This window comes from Podarcis pityusensis (assembly GCF_964106645.2).
Source record: "Podarcis pityusensis genome assembly, chromosome: 14".
NCBI lineage: Eukaryota > Metazoa > Chordata > Lepidosauria > Squamata > Lacertidae > Podarcis > Podarcis pityusensis.
The window spans coordinates 23,267,904-23,292,391 of NC_138039.1; the positions used below are offsets into that span (position 1 = coordinate 23,267,904).

Consider the following 24,488-nt stretch of genomic DNA (forward strand, 5'->3'; position numbering starts at 1 on the left):
AGGCTGAGAGACCGTAGTTTGCCCAAGGTGACCCAGGGAGATTCATACGGCTGAGTGGGTATTTGAACCCTGCTCTCCTAGATCCTAGCCCAACCTGCATAGCCAGTATGTCAGGTAGAGATAGGCCAGGGAATTCATTTAGGTTTGCATTTAAAGGCAAGCCAACTTAATTTGTACTTTCCCAAGCACACCAAAACACAGCCACCCTTTGAAATTTGCACCCCTCTGAATTAGACTGCACTCTAATAATGTGTGCAAAAATGCATATTCTAGGGTAAGGTGTCCATAACATTTTTAGTGAAGAAATACATAAAATATTAGGGAAATTTAGTTGCAACAATGTTATATTAGGAGAATTTTCATGAGGACTTAAAATCCTGTATATATTTTTTCTTCATGAAATGATAGGGGTGGGGATGAAATATAGAGTTGTATGTAGTGCTCAGAACAGATCTATTGAAATTAATAAATGAGTGATTTCCAATAACTTCAATGGGTCGACCCTGAGTAGGATCAGTCCTAGAGTACAACAACCCTGACAGGTTTGTCCATCTTTAACGTCAGGGCAATGAAGGGAAAAGAAGTCAACTGTTCTCTTTCCTCCACCCCACACCTCCATTGCTGCTCCCACTGATTAGGTTATCTGAGGGAGCGGATTGGCATTTGTGGAGGGCATCAGAAAAAATGGGTGGGTGGGTTTCGTCAAGGTTCATATTGGCTCTGATTAAAATCCCCAGGTAATTCGGATAATTTCTATGTTAGCCTGACACCAACTTGGGAGAGTATATCCATCTTTAGCTTCAAGGAGGTGTCGGCCTACTTAAGGCACGAATAATGGTTGCCAAGCAACAAAGGCAGAGGCTTTCATCTCCCATCCTGTTGCTGCACAGTCTCCATCAGAGGCAATGAGGAGGAAAGTTAAGGAGTTGCTTTAAGTTGTTTATAATATTCTGTTTTAGTGCCGTAACCTGACTTGGGACCTTAGGGTGAAGGGTTGGTAGTAAAAAAACAACCCCAATGTTCCCATGCTCCTCTCTCAACATGGATTTGTTCAACACTGAAGCAGTTCTCTCACACACACCACTAGGAGAGATAATCCTTCCACTGAGAAGCAAAACTAGGACTATCCCCTTTAATAAATTAGATTAATTGATTAGAAACCTTTTTAATCAGCTAAAAAGGCACCCTCGATTAATCCGGCAACACATTATTATTATCATTTTTTTTTATTTTGCTGTTAAGGCTGTTACATATTTATTTATATTATTATGCCTTATTATTAAAGTTATTTATTCATTTCTTGTTATTTGTATGTTGCTTTTCCAAAGGTAGCTCACAACACAACAGTATTGTTATTAATAATCATTTTAAAAATGCAAATCAATGCATTCTTAGAAAGACAGTCTAAAGGCTAAGGGTTGTCTGCAACTCACTGATTATTCAGGGTAGACCTATGAAAATTAGTGAAGTTTGTCATATCCATTAATGTCAGTGGGTCTTTTCTGAGTAGGACAAACACTGGATACGGCCCTCATTCCTTTCAAAACAGCATCTTAAGAGAGATATTCTTTACTCCCTTCACTTTCATACAGGTGAGAATGCCTCTTTTTAAGATGGCGTCTTCAGGGATATAGGAAACCTTCCTGGGTTTTTTTCCTGTTTAGACCAGTATTGTCTACAGTAGGAATGGGAAACCTTTTTCAGCCCAAGGGCCACATTCCATCAGGGGGCCGTACACTGGTAGTGGGCGGAACTAGAGGCAAAAGTGGGTGGAGCAATGGCTGTAACTCCGATACCTTTGTACAGTATAGGAGACTGCATTCCATCCAGGAAAAAAGTACTTGAGGCTTTGGATGCAGGGCCAGTGAGGAGCCTGCCCTGGGGAGGGTCCCACATGCCAGACAGAAATGGCTGAGCGTTCCCCATTTCAGTGGCCCTTCAGGGTCTCAGGGCATTTGCATCACCTGTCACCTGCTCCTTTCTTTATCTAGAAATGCCAAGGTTTGATCCCAGGACCTCGTTCTGTATTCAAAATATTTTCTGTTAAGTTGTGAGACTTCCCCTGTATGCACACACTGTCTATAGCCAAAAGAAGTACGATTCCCAACCCCATTCCAAAACTATTTTAGTCAGATGCAAGCACATTCATTTAGACTTAACATATACATTTTTTTAAAATTGCTTAAAAGCCATCCTGGTGAGTAAGTAGTAGTTGTTGCTGCTGCTCATTATTATTAGTAGTAGTGGTACTTTTATCTATGGGGTGTTATTGGGTTGCTGTTTTTATTCTGATTATATATGTTTCCTTTTCTGTGAACTGCCCTGAGACCTCCGGGTATAGGGCGGTATATAAACTCAATAATAATAACAATCATCATCATCATCATCATCATCATCTAATTACTACAATTGTTGCAACAATTTTAAGAAGGCAGCCCTAAGAAAAAAACACACAATTTTATACCAGGAGTTTCCAACGTGGTGCCCTCCAGCCCCAGCCAGCAAGACCAATCGTCAGGTGTGATGGGAGGTGGAGTCCATCTAAAAACATCTGGAGGGCCTCACGTTTGCTACCTCTGTTTTATACTGTGTGGACTACCTCCCCCACTCTAAACAGAGTTGTTTCTTTCCAGGGGTGGATGAATGAAATGTATTTCTATGATCCAGAGATCTACCACCCATCGCTTACCCACTCTGTGTTCGTGACTTTGGAAGACACCAGCATGACGCTCTCCTACCCCAAGAGCAACATCCCCCGGCGAGCCACCTTTGAGGAAGAGGACTTCAAGGTGACTTTGGTTAGTCACCGCCATTATGAAATGATTGGTGCAAAGGTGAGACACAGATGGGCAAGGAGCTGAAACTACGGGGGCGGGGGCTCGCTGACAATAGTGGGCTAGCAAACAGCAAGGGGTGGAAGGAAGACTAGGAGCAGGTGCTTGGTTACCTGTTGAGTAGCATGCCGTTTGCATTTCATACAAACAAGGCAAAGGCCAAAGTAAGAAACATGAAGAGGAGCCTGCTGGATCAGGCCAATGGCCCAACTAGGTCAGCATCTTGTTCTAACAGTCGCCAAGCAGATGCCTGTGGGAAACAGGCAAGCAGGACCTGAGCACAAGAGCTCTTCTCCCTTCCTGTGGTTTCCAGCAACTGGCATTCAGATTTGCACCATCACTGCCAGGCTATTCATGCCAGTTGTTAGCTTCATGATAACTGTAAATTTTACCGGTGCATTTGATTGATGTTTCATTATTTATTGTTATATTGTTGTTGGTTGTGAACCGCTTGGGTACTCTCTGGAGTAAAAGGCAAAAAGAAATAATAATGTGTATTTTTTTTAATAATTTTTTTTTAATTAGTTTTCAGTTACAGTAATCCAAGAAAAGCCTCATTATAACAATAATCCCATTAATAATGCCAGTCATTCAAAAGCCAAATTATACAATTTAGGTGGCCCCCCCTGCATGCTAGAATGATGGTTTGATGATTTACTATATTCCTGCATTCCAAAATCTTATAAATTTCCATTACACTCCAGTCAGAATAACAAACCCTTATACCGCAACTGCAGTTTTAATGACTTCCATTCGCATTAACACATTAAATGATTTATAGTCCTACAGGCGAAGCATTCAAACTCTCTCTTTGTTCTTGTGTGTGGCAATTATTCTGTCCATGATGTTTCTTCCTGTCCTTGTAGTATATTATGTCTATCTTTTGTCAGTCGTTGCTGTTTTTCATAATGCCTTGAGCGGAGCTAGTGTTCCATTGTTGTTTCAAAAGTTCTCCATGAAATAATATTATGAATAAAGTCATAGTCATCAAATTGTAGAGTTGGAAGAGTCCCAAAGGGTCATCTAGTTCAACTGTCTGCAATGCAGGAATATAAAAACAGTTGATCCCGTAGCCTAGGACATTGGGAGCCAGTGTCATGCCTTCCAAATCCTACACAGCTCCCCCCACTCATGAACATAGGTTGTGTTGGCTGGGGCTGATGGGAATTTTAGTCCAGAACATTCGGAGGGCACTGTATTGGCTACCTCTGCCTGAAGCGATATCTTTGCAGCTTGGTACTACTGCAGCATATACTGAACAATTGCTAGTATGATTTGCAGTCCCCTGGGAGTTTACACCTTCCCTTGGTGCTCTAGGTCTTCCTCTTCCCACCTGGGCTGGCTCGCAAGAGGATGTGGAACAAGAAATACCCCATCTGCATTCTCCTCCCAGAGCAAGACGACTCAAGTAGCAAAGGCTCTGGTGAGCATGACTTGGAGCACTCAAGAGAGAAGGCTATGAAGAGAAGGCTGTCTCCAGTCCAAGAGACCCCTCCAACGCATCCAGCTGAGCCCCAGGAAAGGACTCTCTACCTCTTTGGCAGGACAGGGAGAGACAAGGAGGAATGGTTCCAGCATCTTGCAAGGGCCTCCCGGGCAGAAAGCTGTGAGCAGCGTAACGCCGTCACAGGTGAGCTCCAACATACCCTCCAACATTTCTCTGATGAAAATAAGGATGTCCTGAGGAAAAGTGGGGCATTCTGAGATCAAATCAGAAACTGGGACAGCTTCTGTAAATCTGGGACTGTCCCTGGGAAATAGAGACACTTGGAGGGTCTGCTCCAATCACACACAAAAATGTGCTTGGCACAAGCTTTTCTTTTCTCTCATTTTAACTTGGGTGTTTTAGGGGGGATACTCCTGAGATGCTGTTCACAAAACCAGTGAGTCCTGCTAGCTGCGTCTGGGAAGATGTTGCCTCAGCGAAAGCTTAGAGCAGGCATCCCCAAACTCGGCCCTCCAGATGTTTTGGGGCTACAATTCCCATCTTCCCTGACCACTGGTCCTGTTGGCTAGGGATGATGGGAGTTGTAGTCCCAAAACATCTGGAGGGCGGAGTTTGGGGATGCCTGGCTTAGAGTTATCTGAGAAGGGCTTGCTGGGCTTGACCCTCCAGTGACTCCACCCCTCTGGAAAGGCTGATTGTGGCATTTAAAGGGCCTGTGGAATAGTCAACGGTTCCTGCAAGGTGGTGGAGCAGGAGAGGCTGCTAGGAAATCATTTTCAGACATTGTGGGAGAGTCGTGTCCTTAGGCTGGTGCAGTGTAAAAGGGCTATTCCTCAGGTGGGGTGACTGGTGCATCCTCCTCCTGCCAGCACTGGGTTCCTGAGGCAGGAGACATTACACCCTAGTCCCCAAATCCTCAATTTTTGCATCACTTCCTTCTGCTTTTGCTAGCCATGGGAAGGGACAAACTGTAGTGCAAGCGCTAAAGCCAGGAGAGGAAGGAGAGTATGAGCAATGGAAATGCTTCAGCGTTCCCTTTGGCATTGGAAATTGATCAGATATTGCCCACACACTCATAAGACTACCTTCTAATTCCTAAGAACAAGACATTTGCCAAGAAACAGAAGATAAAGATTTTCAGAAACCCGAGGCTAAAACCCAGTTTCCTGCTTTAACCGAAGGCAGCAAGGCTCTAATCTCCCCTTCTTTCTCTTGGCCAGGTTTAAACCAGCTCAGCCCATCAGGAAAGGGGACATGCAGCAGTGGCAGCAGCAGAGGCAGCACTGATGACCTCCTTTCTCTCATCAAGCCCAAGGACCTGGTTGTTAATGTCCGGGAGAAGCTCCTTTTGGATTACAACATGTACATGTCCCGAATAGTCCCAACAGGGACATGTTCCAGCCCACCCGAGAGCCCCTCCCACAGTACGGCAGGCAGCCCAACACCCAAAAAGGTGAGAAAACCTCTGAGATTACCAGGTAATCCAGAAAGAGGGAAATGCTTTCAATATCATCCCCCATGGGGAAGGAAGGCAAAGGGGTTAAACACTCCCTCCTGTTAGTCACTTGTCCCCAAAACTGCTTGCATTGTTTAAAAAGAAATAAAAGGAGGTCATTGCACATTTATGTATACTGTCTAGTTAGGCCCTTAAGTCCTCACCCTAAATCAGGCTTCCTCAAACTTGGCCCTCCAGATGTTTTGAGACTACAGTTCCCATCATCCCTGACCACTGGTCCTGCTAGCTAGGGATCATGGGAGTTGTAGGCCAAAAACATCTGGAGGGCTGAGTTTGAGGAAGCCTGCCCTAAATCAAAGGTAAGCCTTAGCACATACAATGGCTTTTGTTAAATCAAGCAGAATTTGATGCCAAATGCAGATTACAAATATGCGGCAGATCTTTGGCAAACCTTCAGTGACTCTCTAGTGAACACTCAACAAAATTAACAGAGGAGGGAGAATGTTTTGGAGACACACTCTGTTCAGCTTTTGGAGGAGGCCAAAGAGGATAAACAACATCATTTACTTATTTATTTAGAAGATCTATAAACCACGTGATCAAAGAGCTCAAAACACAGCCAAAATCCACAAATTAATTGAAAAGCAAATATGCATGAAACCATTGCCATTAAAACACAGATCATTTGGTAAGACTTTCGAAACAAACATAGGTAGCTGAATTATATGACTAGGTGGGCTTACAGAAACATAAATGTTTTCAGCAGGCGTCTAAAAGAATATAGTGAAGGCACCTGCCCAATCTCAATCTATTGACAGAAATGTTTTAGAGCAATAACACATGTTATAGCACTTACAGGTGTTTAGAATGTCTTGCTCTTGGATGATCCTATACAGAATTTAAGAGACATTGTAGTGCTGTGACTCCCTTTTCCTTCTTTTCAGTTCTTTGGGGATACAAATGTCACGAGTGACACAAACACGGCTTGGGCCAATGCGGTGCTTGGGAGAATGTTTTGGGACTTCCTACGGGAAAAATTTTGGGCAGACCTAGTTTCAAACAAGATTCAGAAGAAACTAGGCAGAATCAAGGTAAGGAAATTGGCCCATTTTCTCTTCGCCTCTGTTTCTGTGTCCAAAGCAGATGCTTTACCACTGAGCTGTAGACCTTCCCTTTAGGAACCTAGGACTCTTTCTCATACTGAATGAGACCCATCTAGCTCAGTATTGCCTACACTGACTGGCAGCAGCTCTCCAAGTTTTCAAGATGGGGTTTGCCCCATATACTGGCGTTTCACTGGAAAGTAGTTTTTTGTTTCTGCCTTTCTTTGACTTCCATTCCTGCCAGATTGTTGTTGTTTCTCCTTCCTCTCTTTTGGTCTAACTCAGTTGCCGTACTTCATGAACGAGCTCACACTCACTGAACTGGACATGGGGACTTCCATCCCACAAATCCTCAGCACGTCAAGCCCGACCATCGATCACCGAGGTGAGCTGTAGCAGCATGCAGGGGGGGGACAGATTTGCACTGCCTCCCTCTAGTGGTGGGGCTGTATATGTTTCCCCTCAAAGGAGTGTTTCCCCAAATATGAATGACAAAAAGACAAAGTCACAGGAACATAATACCTGTTTCACATTTGTGAGAAATCAATCTTTTAGTGTGGCGGCATCTACATTCTGAAACTCTCTGTCTATTGACACCAGGCAAGTGTCGTCGCAGTGCTCTTTTTGGCATCATCTAAAACCTTGCTTTGTTTACACAAGCCTACCCAGACATAAAGAATATTGATGTATGCTTTAATCTGGTTTTAGGTGATTGCCAATTTTATATTGCTTTAAAGAGTTGTTTTTACTTCTTTTCTAACTGATGATTTTATTGTTTTATTCTCTTTGCAAACCGCTTTGAGGGTTTTCCTTTACAGTCAAGCAACATATAAATGTTATGAAATAAAAAGATTAAATAAATAATCAGGAACCCAGATGACAGTGAATTTAAATATGTAAGCAACTATGCATGTATATATGTGTGTATGAAATATATAGCCACTGTATATGAAATAATGAAGTTCTCCAAACAATGCTTACGATTGGGGGAGAGGAGAATGAGAAACTGAGAGAAACCCACATTGACAGAAGGGTTCATCCCTTCTCAACAGCCATGCAGATCTCCATTTGGCAGTGACCACCTCTGTCCTCTTCTCCACTCTGCAGGGCTTTGGGTGGACATGGAAGTGACCTACAGCGGATCCCTGCAGATGACCCTGGAAACGAAGATGAACTTGTACAAACTAGGCAAAGAAGCCCTGGGAGAGGAGAGTGGAAAGGCAGAGGACGGCAGGGAAGGGTAAGGCCAGCCCACCAGCCCAGCACCAGTCCGAAGAGTGTTAGCTCCCCATTCTCAACAAATCTGGCCTTTAATTACAAGAGCCTGGAAAATCATGATATGCCGTAATAGCCTCTTAGGAAAAGTTCAGATTAGACGACTCCATTAATGGGGGCAAAGGATCTATTTACAGGCCTGGCGAGCCAAGCGAAGGTTACATTTCAACCAGATAAAAGCAGGCCAGGGGACGGCAGGAACGAGAAGCAACTTGTGCTCTCTCTGAGAGATTGTGCTGAACCATCTGTTTGATGGGATCATCAACCATCTGTCCTCATCTGCCACAACAGGAGGCAGGACAGCTGGAGAATTATTGGTTGTAGGAAAGAGTCCATCGTTTAATCAAAATGGAGATCTGATTTTACAGGGTGGTGAGGACTGTTTGCTTAGGTTCTCTGGTATGTATTTGGCATTAGTAACTTTTGGTGAGTAAATAGCTGGAAGAAAGAGAGGCGGGGGATTGAGAGATATTTCCAAATGGCATTGACACCTACAGGCTTTTATTTTATTTTTACCTTTTTGTGGTTTGGCAAATGTTGTATAAAATAATACATTTTTGCACCAAATGCACCTTTTCCTTCTCTGGTTAGTAAAAGGAGCTCAGTTTCAAGGTGCTAAGAATAAGAACAGGAGCTGGAAATCATTAGGCAGGACTGGTGCTTTCATTAGATCGAGTGAGGCAGCTGCCACAGGCAGTTGAATTTGGGTGTGACGTACCTCATGATTGTATTTTTATAACATGGGAAAACCAGGCGATACAAGCAATTTCCGCACCCATTTCTCTCTCCAGCAGCTAATGCAGAAAGCACAAGCACAATGAACCTGAGAAAATGAACCTAGGAGGATGGTAGGAAGAAAGCCAGGTGTTCCCTTGCTGAGACTCAGTGGCCGAGGGTGTTTTGCTAGGCGGGAATGCTACTCCACAGAGATGCTGGTTGACTTGAAAGCTCCCCAGCCGTTTCCTCCCGGCTGCTGAGAAACTCCCTTCTGGACCTCATCCTCTTATGTAGGTCACAGTCACCAGGATGCACCTTCTTAATCCCCAGGGGAAAGGAATTACATAGCGCAGGCAGTCCCTGACGCACACAGCATTGCGCAAGGGCAGGCCTTCCTTGGCCCTTGCAAATGGCTTACGTTGCTTAGGGTCCTCTCTCTCTTTCTCCCCTTGCAGTGTGAAGCCCCGCTTAGTCCTTCTGGCTGACAGCGATGCAGAGTCCTCCAGTGCTGGGTCCTCGGACGAGGAAGACATCCCCAACATGGAGCCCTCAGGGGTCCCAGGAGAAAGGGGTACCCCTCCTGGGGCTGAAGGGTAAGACCAACTAGAGACAGCACAGAACAACCCCCAACAACCTGTTGCCCTCCAGATGCTTTAGACGACAACTCCCATCAGCCCCAGCCAAGCACAGCCATTTGGGACTACAACTCCCATCAGCCCCTGCAGCTATAGGGTGAAAATGGGGAGGGGAGAGCTATGAACCCCACCCAGGGGTGCCGGCTCCTGGGGCCGAGCCCTTTTGGACCCCTCAAATATTTTGGGGGTAGGTGCTGGGCACCTCCAATGTCCAAGAAGTGCAGAGGGAAAACCTGGAGCGTGGTGAGGTTCCACTGGCTGGCTCCTTCTCCTCCTCCTGCCATGGAGGAGGAGAAGGGTTGAAGCAGCCTCCTGCCAGTGGTGGCACCAGGAGGAGGTGAAGGAGAAGCCACCTGCCATTGAAGCTGCGTGGCTGCCACACACAGGCAGCTCCTCCCAATATCCTGACGTCACGCGCATCAGTGTCATGACGCAATGTCAATGTCACACATGATGCCACACATGCGGCATTTCCCCCCCCCCCCCCGCCCTCGCAAGCTGGTGCCTCTGACCCCACCTTGAGCTCCTTGGAAGAAAGGCGGGATATTAATGTCATAAGCAAATAAACAAACAAACTCAAATCTACACTGACCAAATTGCCACTTTCAGCAACTTTGGGGTCACATACTCTATATTCCTTGACTTGGGCATATGTCCCTTGCCCAAGACTCGCCTATGTTTCGTGGGCCAAGGCTGACCCTGACTTTGTTTTCTCTCAGCCACGTCAGCGGAAACAGCACCAGCCGGAAGATCCTACGCTTTGTGGACAAGATTGCCAAGTCCAAGTACTTCCAGAAGGCCACCGAGAATGAGTTTATTAAGAAGAAGATAGAGGAGGTCTCCAACACCCCCTTGCTCTTGACGGTGGAGGTCCAAGAGCTGACAGGCACACTGGCTGTGAACATCCCACCGCCCCCAACTGACCGAATCTGGTAGGAAGCTAGAAGGCAGAGAGGGGAACAGGCCTCAAAGGGTTTGCTGGGGCCTGTACTGTGTGACCAGACTGGGGCAAAGGGAAGGCAAGTGAGAAACCCTTGTCCATCTAGCTCAGCAGAGCAGGCTCTCTAACAATGGCAGTTCGGGTAGCCCAGAGAAGTCCACAAGATGGTGTTGCAGAACTGGGCTGCATATATTCCAGGCTACTTCAGTGCTTCATCTCTCAGCAAAAAAATAATCACTGGTGGGGCGGGGGCGTCCAAGAATGTAAGGATGGGCTCATTGTAATAGTTGCAGAGGGAAAGGGAGCATTTACATGAGTCTTTTCTGCCTCCCTGCTCCAGGTACAGCTTCCGGACTCCACCACAGCTGGATCTGAAGGTCCGCCCAAAGCTGGGGGAACGAGAGGTCACCTTCATCCATGTCACAGAATGGATTGAGAAGAAGCTTCAGCATGAATTCCAGGTACCTGTCTCCGGAAATAAGCCAGGTTCCTAAAATAGGCCCGCTGGGCTCAAAGCAAGGAATGGAGTCTAATAAGTCATTCGTTACCACAATATTATAGAATCATAGAATCATGATGGCCACCTGGTTAGCCAACTTTTCTGAAAGCGATGAGACAGATTGCTGAAGGATAGGTCTGGCTAAGGCTGTTTACCAAAACAGCTATAAGCACAGGAAGCCGCCTTGTACTGAGTCTCATCAGTGGTCCATCTAGCTCAGTATTGTCTACACTGACAGGCAGCAGCTCTCCAGGGTCTCAGACAAGGAGTCCCTCCCTGCCCTACCTGAAGATGCCAGTGGGACCTGCTGCATGGAAACAAGATTCTCTACCACTGAGCTACAGTCCTTCTTTCTTGGGGAATAGAAAACAGCCTTAGCCCAAGTCAGACCATCAGTCCTTCTAGCCTAGTATTGTTTACAATGACTGGCAGGGACTTTCAAGTGTTTTATGCAGGGCATATTCCCAGCGCTACCTGAAGGTGCTGTGGGGGATTGAACCTAGGGACTTCTGCATGCAACACAAGTGTTCTCTTATCAGTGGGCTTTTACAGTTACCCTGAATGGAGTCTTCCTGTTGAATCTGCCATGTGATGAAAAAAGCCTGCTGGGGGGGAGATGCTGGTGGTGGTAGCAGAACCAGAAGTGGGTTTTACACATAGAGTGCACACTCTGTTGTGGCACTGAAAACTTACTGAGCTGAGCATTCAGAGGCACCTTGTCCCTTACTGTATTTTTCGCTCTATAAGATGCACTTTTCCCCTCCTAAAAAGTAAGGGGAAACGTGTGTGTGTGTCTTATGGAGTGAATGCAGGCTGTGCAGCTATTGCTGAAGCCAGGAGAGCAAGAGGGATCGGTGCACGCTGATCCCTCTTGCTCTCCTGGCTTCAGGGATAGCCACGCAAAGCCTCTTGAGTACAGCTGGAGCACTCCTGCCTCTTCGCTCAAGAGGCTTTGCGTTGCTTTCTTGTTTCTTGTTTTTCTCCCCTAAAAACAAGGTGTGTCTTATGGTCGGGTGCGTCTTATAGAGCGGAATACAGTAATTCTGAGAAGACAGTGTCCCACCCAGCCACTATTGTGCACCTGACTGGTGGGTCCTGGGGTTCCAGTAAAAAACCACAGCCAAGCAGAGCCTGCAAACCTGAAGGCTGCCTATCCTTGGTGTAATGGCATCAAGAGGTGGACTAAGCTGTGGCACCCATTAGAGAGAGGAGATGGAGCTGCCCTGTTCAGACACATCAATGAGTTTCCTGCAAAGCGCATTTCCACCATAGGTTGCCTTGCAGGAGGGTTTGAAGCACATACTGGAGCTCTAGGCTTCCACATTGAAAGTGGATCAAAGTGCAACAAAACCACTTTAAAAGCAAACAGACGTATACTTCTTGTGGTTTTGAAAGTGACAGAGAAATGCAGTGGAGAGCATGGGTGCTCAGTAAAGTCTGGATCAAACCTCAGTGTTAGCTTTGTGGAAGTATATCAAGATGAATGCTCAATAAACAGACGTTGGAGAGGCCCATAGAGAGCACAGTTCTCAGCAGATCATCTCCATTATATAGATCACTTGGCTGCACCGAGCCTTCTAGAGGCATTTTTGCTTGCAGAAAACTTGGTGGCATATTTCTAACCTGATTTCTTTTCTCTCCCTCCCACCCCTTCAACCCCTTAGAAAATTTTAGTGATGCCAAATATGGACGATCTCATCTTACCCCTCATGCATTCTGGTTTGGAATCCCAGCTGCCCACAGAAGGACTCCAGAAGGAATTCCCAAGAGAGGGCACAGCAAAATTTTGAGGAACTGCCCACTGGTGGGTTGGCTGGCTCAAGATGCTTGATGGGATCCTCCAGGATTATCAGGGCCTGCAAACCCATCATCACCCTTGAGCCACACTGCTGGTCTCATCTCTGCTGGCTCATCTCTTCAGCTTGTCGTTCAGGGGCTTCTCTCCAGCAAAAGAGGTCCCCCCACCCATCCTTTGGATATTTCACAGGGTACATTTCTCAGTGTGGAGGAGATACTCCAAGATTCTCCCTTACAAGCACCAGATTCCTACCAGTGCAAGGAAGAATTTCTGTAGTGCTTTCATTAGCTTTGCAAAGAGGAAAAAAATGTAGGGGAGATTCCAAGCCCACTTCCACCTAGGTCCCGTCTTTGCAAATAACAGCCATGTAAAGCATCTTTTAAATGTCAGAACAGTCATTAAAACTGAAGAGGCCAAAGAAAAGAGGGGATGACAAGGAAAGAAAGGGCTCTTTCTGCAAGCAGTCTGAAGTCCTCCTATTTCCACCCAGGTTTGCAGTGGTGGGGAGAGAAATCCCAAAATCTGAACATCCAGCCTCTGAGTGAATCATCTCTCTGACCTCCTTGCTACTCACAAGCCAGAGGAAAGGAAACAGAGAGAGTTAACAGTAGAAGCGTTTGTATTTCCCCCGGGAAGGCATGCAAGGAACCTGTGAAGAACATCACACAACTCTTTACTCTGTGAAAATTCTCCCATCTCCTGATGAGGGGAGGGGAGGTTTAAGGGAATTCAAGCCTCCAAATTGATGAGGAAAGTGTGGAGTGCAGGTTGAGACCAAGCAAGAATGTATCACCACTTTAACAGTCAAGGCTCCCCCAAAAAAGAAGGAATCCTGTGAACTTTAGTTTGTTAAAGCTGTTGAGAATTGCAGCTCCGTGCAGGGAATAGGGAGTCTCCTAAGGCACTCTCAGTGAATGGGGTGGAATAACCTACTGACCACACAATTTACGTAATTCATTATGTGGCTTTTTAAAATTCAAATCACAAATTCGGAAGAGGGTTTTTCGGCAGGAAAGGCTCAACCTCCCCTCACCCTGGCTATGCCCCAATTGTGATCCAGAACAGCACCATCCCCTTCCACGGCTGGTGGCTGATTGCGAAGAGAGGGGACTGGTGCTGCTGACCACAGGGATTTAAAAACATACTCACAATTGCATCTAGACTAATCCTTAGGATGCCTGAGCATGTGGACTCTGCAGCTGGGACACTCCAGGGCTGGAGGCTGTGGCCAATTTCATGACAGTCTTTGGTGGGGGTAGGGAGGAGGTTTTCAAAGCTCCACAATGACCTTCTTGGAGGTGTGCTATTTACTGCTGTGAGATTAGAGACTATCGAAAAAGGCAACCAAGGAACCATGAGTGGAGGAACAAGGCAAGCGTTGCTTCTGGAGGCTTAGCCCTGTTATCTGAGTGCTAAAGATATGGACTGCCTATGTTAGAAAGAGAAGCATATTGTGTTAATTCCTGAAACTTTTCCATGCTGTGCTGCAAGTGAGGCTGAAAAGAGAGGTGGCTCTCCTTTCTCAATAGTTATATATACCCTCTGCCTGCCTAGAGCACCCCAGCCCACCTTTGCAACCCTGCCTCTAAACCAGCCTTCCTAATACCCTCCCACAATGTTGGACTACAGCTCCCATCAACCCCAGCTAGCATAGCCACTGTGGACTACAATCCCCATCAGCCCCAGCCAGCATTGGTGGGAGCGGATCAGAGTTGCAGTCTGAAACAGCCTAAGGGAACCAGGTTGGGGGAAGATGCTCTAAACCCATGTCATGTCCCAGGAGATTTCACATCAGGGAGATTCAGCAATGCAAAAGAAGCCGAGCCGGTCGTGACAGCTCACCCGGCAGCATGAAGTGGGTTTTAGAGGTACTGTTTCCGTTTCCCATGCAATAAAACATTTTAACAGAGCAATAGCTTTGGAAATTCACGACAATGAAATGGTCGCAACTAATCAAAGGGCTTTACAAACCACGGATGACGTGTGAGCCAGAGGCAACTAGAAATGATGGGGAAGGTGAAGGGAAATAAAGGTTTGCATCGATTCCTGGGGGTGTGCTTGCTTTTCTTATTCCTTGTGTCTCTTGCATTTGGTCTCTGTCAAAGTACCCAAAGAGGCAGAGCTGCTCGTTCTGATGGTAAAAGCTGTTCAACAGTGGAATGGACTTCCTCAGGTGGTGGACTCTTCTTCCTTAGAGGTTTTAAGGCAGAGGTTGGATGGTCGTCTGTCATGGATGCTTTAGTTGAGATTCCTGCATTGCAGGGAGTTAGATTAGATGACCCTCTGGCACTATTCCAACTCTACAATTATACGATTCTATGATTCTAAGTCCAGATGATGCTATAAATGCATGGCCCTGAAAGACTTCTGAGACAAATGTGGGGGGCATATACCTTTTCGAGAACATAACACTAATCACCGGTTTTGTTTCAGTGTATTCATGTTTGCAACTATTCAAAGCAGCGACAAAGTTGGACTGGAGTCCGGAAACATCTTAGGAAAAACCCTTTTCACAATTCCTCCTGGGTTTCCACCTTCCCCTTCACCAGGTGCTTCTTCTGTGGGCCCTGGAACAGAAGCAGAAAGAAATGGCCATGGAATCTTAAAAGCTATGCTTGCAAGACAAAAGGCAATACTTTGCATCAGAGGCAAAAGGGGGCTTTTGTACCTTTCTGCTCTTTTTGCTGTTTTGTCTCCACAAGGAGTGAGAGGTATTGGAGATGTTGCAGGGCAGCCTGTTTTCCTGACTGGTGCAAAACAATCCTTCATTTCCAACAAATGTGGCTAGCAGGGGTAGGCAATGTAGTGCCTCCTCTCCAGGTGTTCTGGACTAACAAATCTCATCACTCCTATCCTTCAGGTGCAAAAGAGAGCAGTACAATACCTAATGGAGCATCTTTGGCTGGTATTTGGCCACATTCCCCAGGCTGGGGCCTTCCAGGTGCTTTGAACTACAACTACCATCAGCCTCATCCAGCACAGCCATACAGTGCTGTGGCTGAAGGGAATTGAAGTCCAAAACATCTGGAGGGCACCAGATTGGGGAAGGCTGGTCATCCACCTAATGCTTTCCCTAAAATTTCTCACTTTTTGTTTGTCTGAATTGAAATGGAAAAGATACTTGGGATCAAAAAAATCTGTTCTTGGGCAATGTGTAAATCTCAAAGAGGATATTGCAAAGCTGGATAAGGCACAGGAAAGGGTAATCAAAATTATCAGGGGTGTTAGAGCAACTTTCCTATGCAGAAAGGCTACAATATTGGAGGCTTCTTAAGTGTTGGGGGAGGCAAATAAGATAGGACTTGACAGAAGTTTGTAAGATGTGGAGATATCTCCCCCATAATACTAGAACCCAATGGAAACAAGCTGAAGCTTGGGGAGCTGTGATTCTTGCATTGCAAGTGCTGGGGTCCCTTCCAACGCTACAGTTCTATGAGTCTGTAAGTTTCAGGACAGAGAAAAGAAATGGCACAATGGGGTTGTGCTTCTTAGATGTGCCCCAGGTAGGAAGAAGTTTTAGTACCCTTAGCCCAAGTATTGGTTGGCAGCGCTGCTTCCCCCAGTCACATTTGGTCACATATCCTTCCCAAAGGATTTTTTTCTTCTCTGCATCATGTTTCGCGGCTAAGACTCACCATGAAAGCACGCTTTTCTTGAGCCGTCTGGAAGTGTCCATGACCAAACTTGGAGGTCGTGTCAATGAATTTCAGCTCCACAGGTTCCAGGGCCTTCCTGCTTGTATGGACCAGAAGGGACTGGAAGAAGGGAAAGGGGTCCATTAAATGAAAGTGCAAGGGTGAGGGGGAAGAGTTTTCTGTGGGGAATCGCTTGTTGAACATAGACAACTTAGCTGAGTGACATGGGGACAACCCTACCATTAGGCAAGGTGAGACGACCACCTCAGGTGGAAGACATGGAGGTGAGGCAGCTGCTTGACTATTCTCCATATGTTGGTCTTACACCATTTGTTGGCATCCATCTGTCTTGAGAGACAATGGAGTGCACCTCTAGGGGTGAAGTCAAACCGCGGAGAATCACAGTGTCTGCTGTGGCAGCAGAGACCAGTAACTTGTAACTGCTGCCTCAACCCAATGTACGGTAAGTTTGTACTGGTGGCGGGCAATTTAAGTGCAAAACCCTTGCCACAGGCCAGTCCCTGGTCTGTCGAAAGGGAACCTTGCTAGGGCAAGGTTAACAATAATAAATACCAGTAGTCTTAAATCGTAAGAACAAGAATGATTGCTTAACATTTATCTCTTGCCTTCCTTAAGGTGTTTATAAAGGCTGCTCATTGTATTTCATGTTTCTTAACTTCTTGTGGCCCTCACAACACTCCTGTAAGGCAGGCCGATGTTATTGTCAGCAGCTCCCAAAGCCCTTCAGAGAATGGACGCTTAGCTGTAGCCCCAACTTCCCTTCTCCCTTGGGAAGAAAGCACCTACAGTCTCGTCCCATTATTAGCACTACTGTTGATTATTACTTCAATTCATTTCCCACCTTTCACCATCAGGTCCCAGGGTGGGTTATGACAAGTTAAGAGACAATATCCAAAACAGTTTTAAACAAATTAAAGCCCCTGGAATAAGGTGACTACCAAAGACAGATATTTGATGTGTCAAGAGAGGTATATTCAGCATACAACAGATGCTGTCTAGCAAAGGTGCACAACTTTGGGGCTGCTCCAAAGATTGCTCTCTCCTGGACTACAAGCACCCCAAATGCCTGAGGGTGGTGCAGCTACCAAGAGGGCCCCTTCTGCTGACCTTAACACCTGAGAGTGTGCCTGTAGGGAAGGAGGCAGTCTTTCAGGTATCTGGGGGCTAAGTCATTTGGGGCTTTAAACACTAACACAAGTGCCTTGAATTGGACATGGAAATGAACTGGCCACCTGCTCATTGCTTGGGTCCAAATCCAACCAGTCTCCTTTGGGCCCCACCCACCCTCAAAGGAAGTCACATCTCCCTCACAGTCCATGTCTCTGATACAGGCCTCACCTTCCTGAGGGTCAGCACCCGCTTCTTGGTGCCCACCACACAACCCTTCACCATCACGAAATCATTGTTGACTTCTCCATACTTAGGAAATCCACCCTGGGGGCAGAAAGGTGCATTAATGTAGAGAAGGAAGCTGCAGCGCCAGCGAGAGAGTGCCCACCACAAATCTGGGCACGAGTACATAAGGGGAAGGACCATTGTCATAGTCACGGGTTCGAGTCCCACATTGGTCAAAAGGTTCCTGCATTGCAGGGGGACTGGATTAGATGACCCTTGTGGTCCCTTCCAACTCTATGATTCTATTTTACCAGCGGGGTAATTGTTTTCTCGGTTGTGTCGTAATTGGTGGAGGCGTTGTTCTTCACCACTTTGCCATCTTCTATGTGAACCCCGCGCCCAATGCGGTAAACCTAAGGTGAAGAAGAGATGAGGCTCAGTTATGTTTGCACTTTTTTTGTTGCTGTAGTTAACAAATTAATATTAACAAATAAATAAAAAACCAAAATCAACTATTACTCCATCTTTCCACCTGGCACGTTTGAACCTGTACATGGAAACAACGGAATTTGAAAAGTACCAGCAGCCTGGGACTGTATTGTTAAATCCTGGAAGACCTTTAATCTTAATAGGATTTATGGCATTCAAGGGTTTTACAAACTGCCCTTCTTTAAAAGATTTGTCACAAACCAAAAGTATTTAAAGGGCAAAGCTTGAATGACCGGGTTTTATTCATATACGGCATGATTTTATTTCTTATTGAAATAGGCACCACCAGTATACGCCAATGTCTGGCTCCTTTAAGACTACGTAGAATCTTTATTCTCAATGATGATGGAACTCACAGGTGGAGAATACTTTTATTTTTATAAATCTATATTACTTGTAAAGAGAATCTTTGTACGAGTAAATACTTCATAAACCCCTTGGATCTGCGCTATACCTTTGTCCTTCTAGGCTGTGACACTTTATGGTTTACATTTTTGAGTCTTTGTTTCTTTTAAAAAAGAAATTAACAACAAAACAAAGAGTTCAGGTGCTGGGGAACTATTGCCATCAGCATCTCCCAGACTCCCAAGAGATTGGGTGAGCAGGCGGGTATGGGATGGTGACGTCAGCCTGGGGCCAACCGGCAGCAGACTCAAGTCCATTGTGAACGAGCCCAAAAGAACAGGAAGGAAGGAAGGTGAAGGAAGAAGGGCACTGTACCTTCTTGTTAAGTTCTGTGCGGTGATGGTAGCCTTTCTGGCCAGCCCGGGCAATGGAGTAGCCCACCCGGGCAGGATGCCAGGCTCCAATGCATGCGACCTTACGCAGTCCTTTGTGAGTTTTCCTCGGGAGTTTCTTAGCATGCCACCGACTTGTCACACCTAAATGAAAAAGGTCATGTTGTTAGAGGTTGTTAAAGTCTCCCTGCATGAGTTTTTCTCAGACAGCCCTAGAGGTGCCAGGGATCCATGCAAAGTTCAGCCTACCTCAACTATGCTATCTTCCTGAAAAATAAAGCAAGATTCTAGTCCTCACAGAATCAGACTAAAGGGCTGATTGAAATAGAAACATAAGAAGCTTCCTTATACTGATCAAGCCTTTGGTTCATCTATCTCAGCTGTCTACACTGATTAGCAAAGGCTCTTCGGGGTTTCAGAAGACTGGGGTTTCTTCCAGTCCTAGCTGGAGATACCAGAGATTGAACCCTGGAACCTTCTGCATTCAGACCAGAAGCTCTACCACCGAGCTACAGCCCTTTCCTTTATGGACTACAACTTACATTAGCTCCCATCGCCATGTCTGGGGCTTGTAGTCCAAAATATCTGCACAGCACCAGGCTGGGGGGAAGCGCTCTAAGCCATGAAACAGAAAAAAAGGCCTAGATGTTCTCAGCAGCAATGAGGTCTAGAAACTTGTTTTCCCAAAATCCTGGGTACTCCTGGAATCAATCATTTTCTTCTGGGGCAGCATTTTGCATATTTTGGGCCTCAAAAGCGTGCAGATTCCTACCACCCACCCTTTCCCCTCCCTTATCAAGGCTATGATAGCAACTGCCCCAAGTCAATCTGGCCACAAGCTATGCCAGCCTTCCCCAGCCTGGTGCCCTCCTGATGTTTTGGACTACAACTCCCATCAGCTCCAGCCAACAAGGCCGTATTAGGCTGGGGCTGATGGAAGCCGTAGTCCAAAATCAGCGAAGACCTGGGTGACCTTAGGTCAATCACTGCCTCTCATGGTTGTTGTGTGGATTGAAAGGGGGGGAGAACCACGTATGTCCCCTTGAGCTCCTGGGAGGAAAAGGTGGGATATCAATGCAATGGGACGCGGGTGGCGCTGTGGGTTAAACCACGGAGCCTAGGTCTTGCCGATCAGAAGGTCAGCAGTTCGAATCCCTGTGACGGGGTGAGCTCCCGTTGCTCGGTCCCTGCTCCTGCCAACCTAGCAGTTCGAAAGCACATCAAAGTGCAAGTAGATCAATAGGTACCACTCCAGCGGGAAGGTAAATGGCATTTCTGTGCGTTGCTCTGGTTCGCCAGAAGCAGCTTAGTCCTGCTGGCCACATGACCTGGAAGCTATACGCCGCCTCCCTCGGCCAATAAAGCGAGATGAGCGCCGCAACCCCAGAGTTGGTCACGACTGGACCTAACTGTCAGGGGTCCCTTTACCTTTATCAATGCAATAAATAAGTAAAGTAATAAAGAAAGCATCTCTATGCCAAGGCTCACCACTGCTCCTTCCTACCTTTCATCCCATGCCCCTTAGTGACACCAATGACGTCAATCATCTCGTTCTGGGAGAAGACAGTGCTGACAGGCACTTGCTTCTCCAGCTTCTCATGAGCCCAATCCACCTTCTCTGCCACGGTGCCCCCGTTCAGCTGGATCTCCATGATGTGAGCCTTCTTCTGCCTCAGTGGCAGGAGCTTCATCTGCAGCCAAAGAAGCTCAACGTTAACACAATGCAACAGAGAGAGAGTGCCACCGCTTTGCAAAGAACTGTTCTTCCCTAGGGCTGCCCCAGAGGATTATGGGAAGGCTTCACCTGGGTGTGCACGATGATGCGGATGACCTTGCAGTACTTCTTCATGGCTGCGAAATCCTTCTCCAGCTGCTTCTTCCCGGCCTCATCCTGCCATTTCTTGCAGTACTTGGTAAATGCTTTCTTCTTGCTCTTGTGCCTGAAAAGGAGAGACCCATCGTGAACCATCGGCCACAGGGTTTAGGCTGTGAAAAAGGCAACTTCAGCGCTAGAGATCATTAGGAAATGAATTGAAAATAAAGCTGCCAATTTCATAACGCTGTTATACAAATCTATGGTGCAACCCTGTTTGGTATAGGGACATCCTACCATACCCTCAAACATTTCCCCAATGAAAACAGGGATGTCCTAAGGAAAAGTGGGACATTCCAGGATCAAATCAGAAACCAAGACAGCTTCTGTAAATCCAGGACCGTCCCTGGAAAATAGGGACTGCCACAGCTGGAGGCAGCAGTGCTTCTGAATATCACTTGTTGGAAACCACAGGACGGAAGAGTGCTCTTGTGTTCGAATCCTGCTTGCAGCTTTCCCACAGGCAACCGGTTGGCCACTGTGAGAACAGGATGCTGGACTAAATGGGCCATTGGCCTGACCCTGCAGGTTCCTCTAATGTTCTTATGTTATGTTCTTACTGCATATTTCTACCAAGGAATTTGCAAAACGACCTGCCTGCGTAGTCCAGCCTCTCTGCAACCTGGGGCCCTGTAGGTGTTTTGGACTACAACTCCCATTACTCCTAGCCAGCACAGCCACATGAGGCTGAGGCTGATGGGATTTGTAGTCCAAAACCCCTGGGGGGTGACCACTACTGACACCTTTGGAGGAGGCACAAGAAACCAGCTTAGCACAGCTCATCAGCCAGCAGATGCTGCTCTAAGTCATTTACAAGAGGAAGCCCTTTCATGACACACCTTACGCTGCCCAATGGTAGGGCCAGCCCTGTCTGTAACAACCAGTTAGAGATGTTTCCTCCACATGTATGTGCTGATTGGACATTTGCCATGTGGCACCTGTGGACCATTTTGTCTGCCCATTCCCTCTGTCTGCCACACAGGAAACCGCTCACCAGTTCTTGTAGAAACGTCTTCTACATTCATCACTGATATGCTCTGCGAAGATGGTCTTGAAATTCCTCAGCCCCCTGGGCGTCTCGATGTAGCCCACCAGTCCAACGACCACCAAAGGTGGTGTCTCTATGATGGTGACAGCTTCCACCTCCTCCCTCTTTGAGACCTCTGGAAATTAAAGGAATGCAGAAGGAGCAGGCTTAGAAGCACAGGAAACGGCCTGGTGCACAGTTAGATTGCTGGTCCGTCTAGCTCAGTATTCAGCTGGAATGGGAACCTTTGGCCCACTGGATGCTGCAGGTCCAGTGCTTTTTTCCCAGGGGGTATTCAAGGGTACACAGTACCGCCACCTCTTTTAATTGATCTTAAAAAGTGTGGCACTTAACTGTAAAAACTTCATGGTGAGTACAAACACTTATTTTTGTATGAAAAAAAATCACTGTGCAGAATGACCACTCCCATCAGCCCCAGCAATATTAAATTACCCCAAATGCAACACCCTTCCTCACAGTGTTGTATAGGAGTAATTAATATGGTGTGTGACCTCTGCAGATCAGATTTGGCTTCCAAATTCTTATTCTTATTCATATTGGATGTCCTGGTAGGGTTGAGTGGATGAGTGAGTGACTGCTGGCAGTAGTTGGGTCAGGCTAGTTGGTGATGGTTCCTTCTGAGCCCCAGGACCATCAGCAGATGTTCAGTCATGCTGGGGGTTGATGCCTGCATTTGAACACAGGAATCTGCTTTATACCAACATTGATCCATCTAGCTCTCTGTTCTTACTCTGGCTGGCGGCAGCTCCCCAGGGCCTCAGGCAGAGAGAGGTTTTCCCCAGGCCACCTCTTTGCGACCCTACAACTGGAGATGCCTCTGAGGACCTTTCTGTGCCCCACCACTGAGCTACAGTCCTTTCCCCCAGCTTTGCGTTGACTCCTCCCATGAATCCTTCCACTTACTTAGCCCCGGTCTGTAGTGTTCCCGGAGGATGTGAGTCATGCCAGCTTTGTAGCCCAGGAAGGCCGTCAGGTGAACCGGTTTGCTGGGGTCATCTTTGGGCCACGTCTTCACCTTCCCACGGTGACGGTGGCTCCTCTTGTGAGGGAGGAAGCCCAGGTGGCCATGCCTGGGAGCTGAAAACTTGCGGTGGGACTGGGGGGCGGGGATGAAAAAAGGGGTGAAAGTAAAGCACACCCACACCCACAAAGATAACGGTCATTGACCAAGAACTTCCCAGTGGGATTCCCAAGAACATCCCAGTGGGATGCTTTGGGATTTGAACTCCTGGTCTCCCAGGTCCCAGTCCACCACAGTTATGGTCCTCAGTGCAATGACAAGCTACTGATTAATACAGCAAAGGGGGTCTGTGAGGCTGCAGAAATGCGTTAAAGTGGGGCTGGGTGATCCTTGGTGTGAGGATAGGTCCATTACAATGTTTATTGTGTTTCTGGGGAAATGCTGGAGAGTGTTTTTTTGTATTCAAAATACTTATATGCTGCTTCTCAGGGTACAGCCATCAGAATGAAGCTTACAAAAGTTCATTAAAACTGCAAAACCATCACATGGTGTCTCCCCATCACAAAACACCCAGCCCCATTGTTCCTAGATCACCCACCCACCCGAAAGGCAGGCCTAGCCCACAGCAAGTCAGTACTGACCATGATCAGACGTCTTCTCAGTCCCTGTCGGCAGTAGCGAAAGAGGCCACCAGCAAGTGACTTGGTTGCCTAATACCAAAGATGTTTCTCGGCCCCCAAGACATAAATTTAGCAGCTGGCTTCATTCTGATGCTATATTCATTTCATACCCGGGCAAGCTGACAGGGGCCTGACACCACCAGCAATTGGAATGGAGACGAAAGGTCATCTTGGAAGCAGGGGTCTCAGTTTACCACCATGTGCAATTACCATCTATGTACGGCAGACGGGAAGGGTCAAAATTCTGCCTTGCCACCTGGGGAACATGTCAGTTGTACATCAGCCTAGGTAAGCGAAGGAATAAGGAAGTGTGCCCCAGAGGATGCACAGTGCTTTCTATTTGCCATTCAGCACCCGCAGTTAATACATATAAGCATGGGATTGGCACAGCTGGCAGATGAAAAGAAATTTGGGGAAAATATTTATGAGGATAAGGCTATCAGTGGTTACTGGCACAATGGCTATGTTCTATCTAAATCCACTGTCAAAAGCAGAATGCCATTGTACTAATATCCTGTTATGTGAGCTTCCCAGAAGAGGCACCTGATTGGCCACCATGAGAACAGGATACTGGACTAGATGGGCCATCGGTCTGATCCAGTAGCTGGGCACTTCTTACATTCTTAGGAGAAACTATATCTCAAGTACACTGAGACTCCTTATGACATAGAAGTCCACTGAAATATGTATTGGTAAAGCTTCAGGAAAAGACAATTAACAGGTTACACACATGGTGCTGTATACCTCAAAAGTTAACCTAAAGAACTTTGGGAAACATTCTTTGGGAATGTTCTTCCATATGTGGTGGAGTTGACCCATGATTCAAGTATGTTGGAATAAGGTGTTGGCGGAGTGTAGCAAATTAGCTGGGCACCTTATTGTTTAAAACAACAGCAAAACCCCCTGGAATTATTGACTATTTCTGACAAAACCAAACCAAACCAAACCATTTAGATATACACCTTTTTATTAGTAACTGCAAGACAAGTAGTAGCAAAACATTGG

General features: G+C 46.6%; 2 protein-coding genes across 6 annotated transcripts in view; one reads left to right on the plus strand and one right to left on the minus strand.

Moving 5' to 3' along the window:
- The window catches only part of LOC308463338 (testis-expressed protein 2-like), a 31,529-nt gene extending 16,782 nt beyond the window's left edge, over positions 1-14,747 (plus strand). For 3 of the 4 annotated variants that reach the window (XM_080981621.1, XM_080981620.1, XM_080981622.1), the window contains 10 exons: positions 2,634-2,834; positions 4,152-4,464; positions 5,502-5,734; positions 6,682-6,828; positions 7,126-7,225; positions 7,948-8,080; positions 9,288-9,425; positions 10,187-10,399; positions 10,748-10,868; positions 12,571-14,747. In XM_080981621.1, coding sequence (XP_080837747.1) covers positions 2,634-2,834; positions 4,152-4,464; positions 5,502-5,734; positions 6,682-6,828; positions 7,126-7,225; positions 7,948-8,080; positions 9,288-9,425; positions 10,187-10,399; positions 10,748-10,868; positions 12,571-12,696 — 1,725 coding nt within the window. In that variant the 3' untranslated portion in view covers positions 12,697-14,747. Of the gene's footprint in view, positions 1-2,633; positions 2,835-4,151; positions 4,465-5,501; positions 5,735-6,681; positions 6,829-7,125; positions 7,226-7,947; positions 8,515-8,906; positions 9,431-10,186; positions 10,400-10,747; positions 10,869-12,570 lie in introns of those variants that run through there. The other variant, XR_013979559.1, reaches the window with a different exon arrangement.
- Positions 14,748-15,126: 379 nt separating this feature from the next.
- Positions 15,127-23,604, minus strand: RPL3L (ribosomal protein L3 like). 2 transcript variants are annotated; one of them, XM_080981628.1, is made up of 10 exons: positions 23,445-23,604; positions 22,746-22,938; positions 21,789-21,957; positions 20,726-20,861; positions 20,426-20,612; positions 18,905-19,065; positions 18,007-18,108; positions 17,699-17,794; positions 16,340-16,459; positions 15,127-15,271 (listed from the first exon to the last, which is right to left on the minus strand). In XM_080981628.1, the coding sequence occupies exons 1-10, from the start codon at positions 23,445-23,447 to the stop codon at positions 15,215-15,217; spliced, it is 1,224 nt and encodes a 407-aa protein (XP_080837754.1). In that variant the 5' UTR covers positions 23,448-23,604; the 3' UTR covers positions 15,127-15,214. The 2 variants fall into 2 exon arrangements, with proteins under 2 accessions (XP_080837754.1, XP_080837755.1); XM_080981629.1 differs by lacking the exon at positions 17,699-17,794.
- Positions 23,605-24,488: the final 884 nt, after the last annotated feature.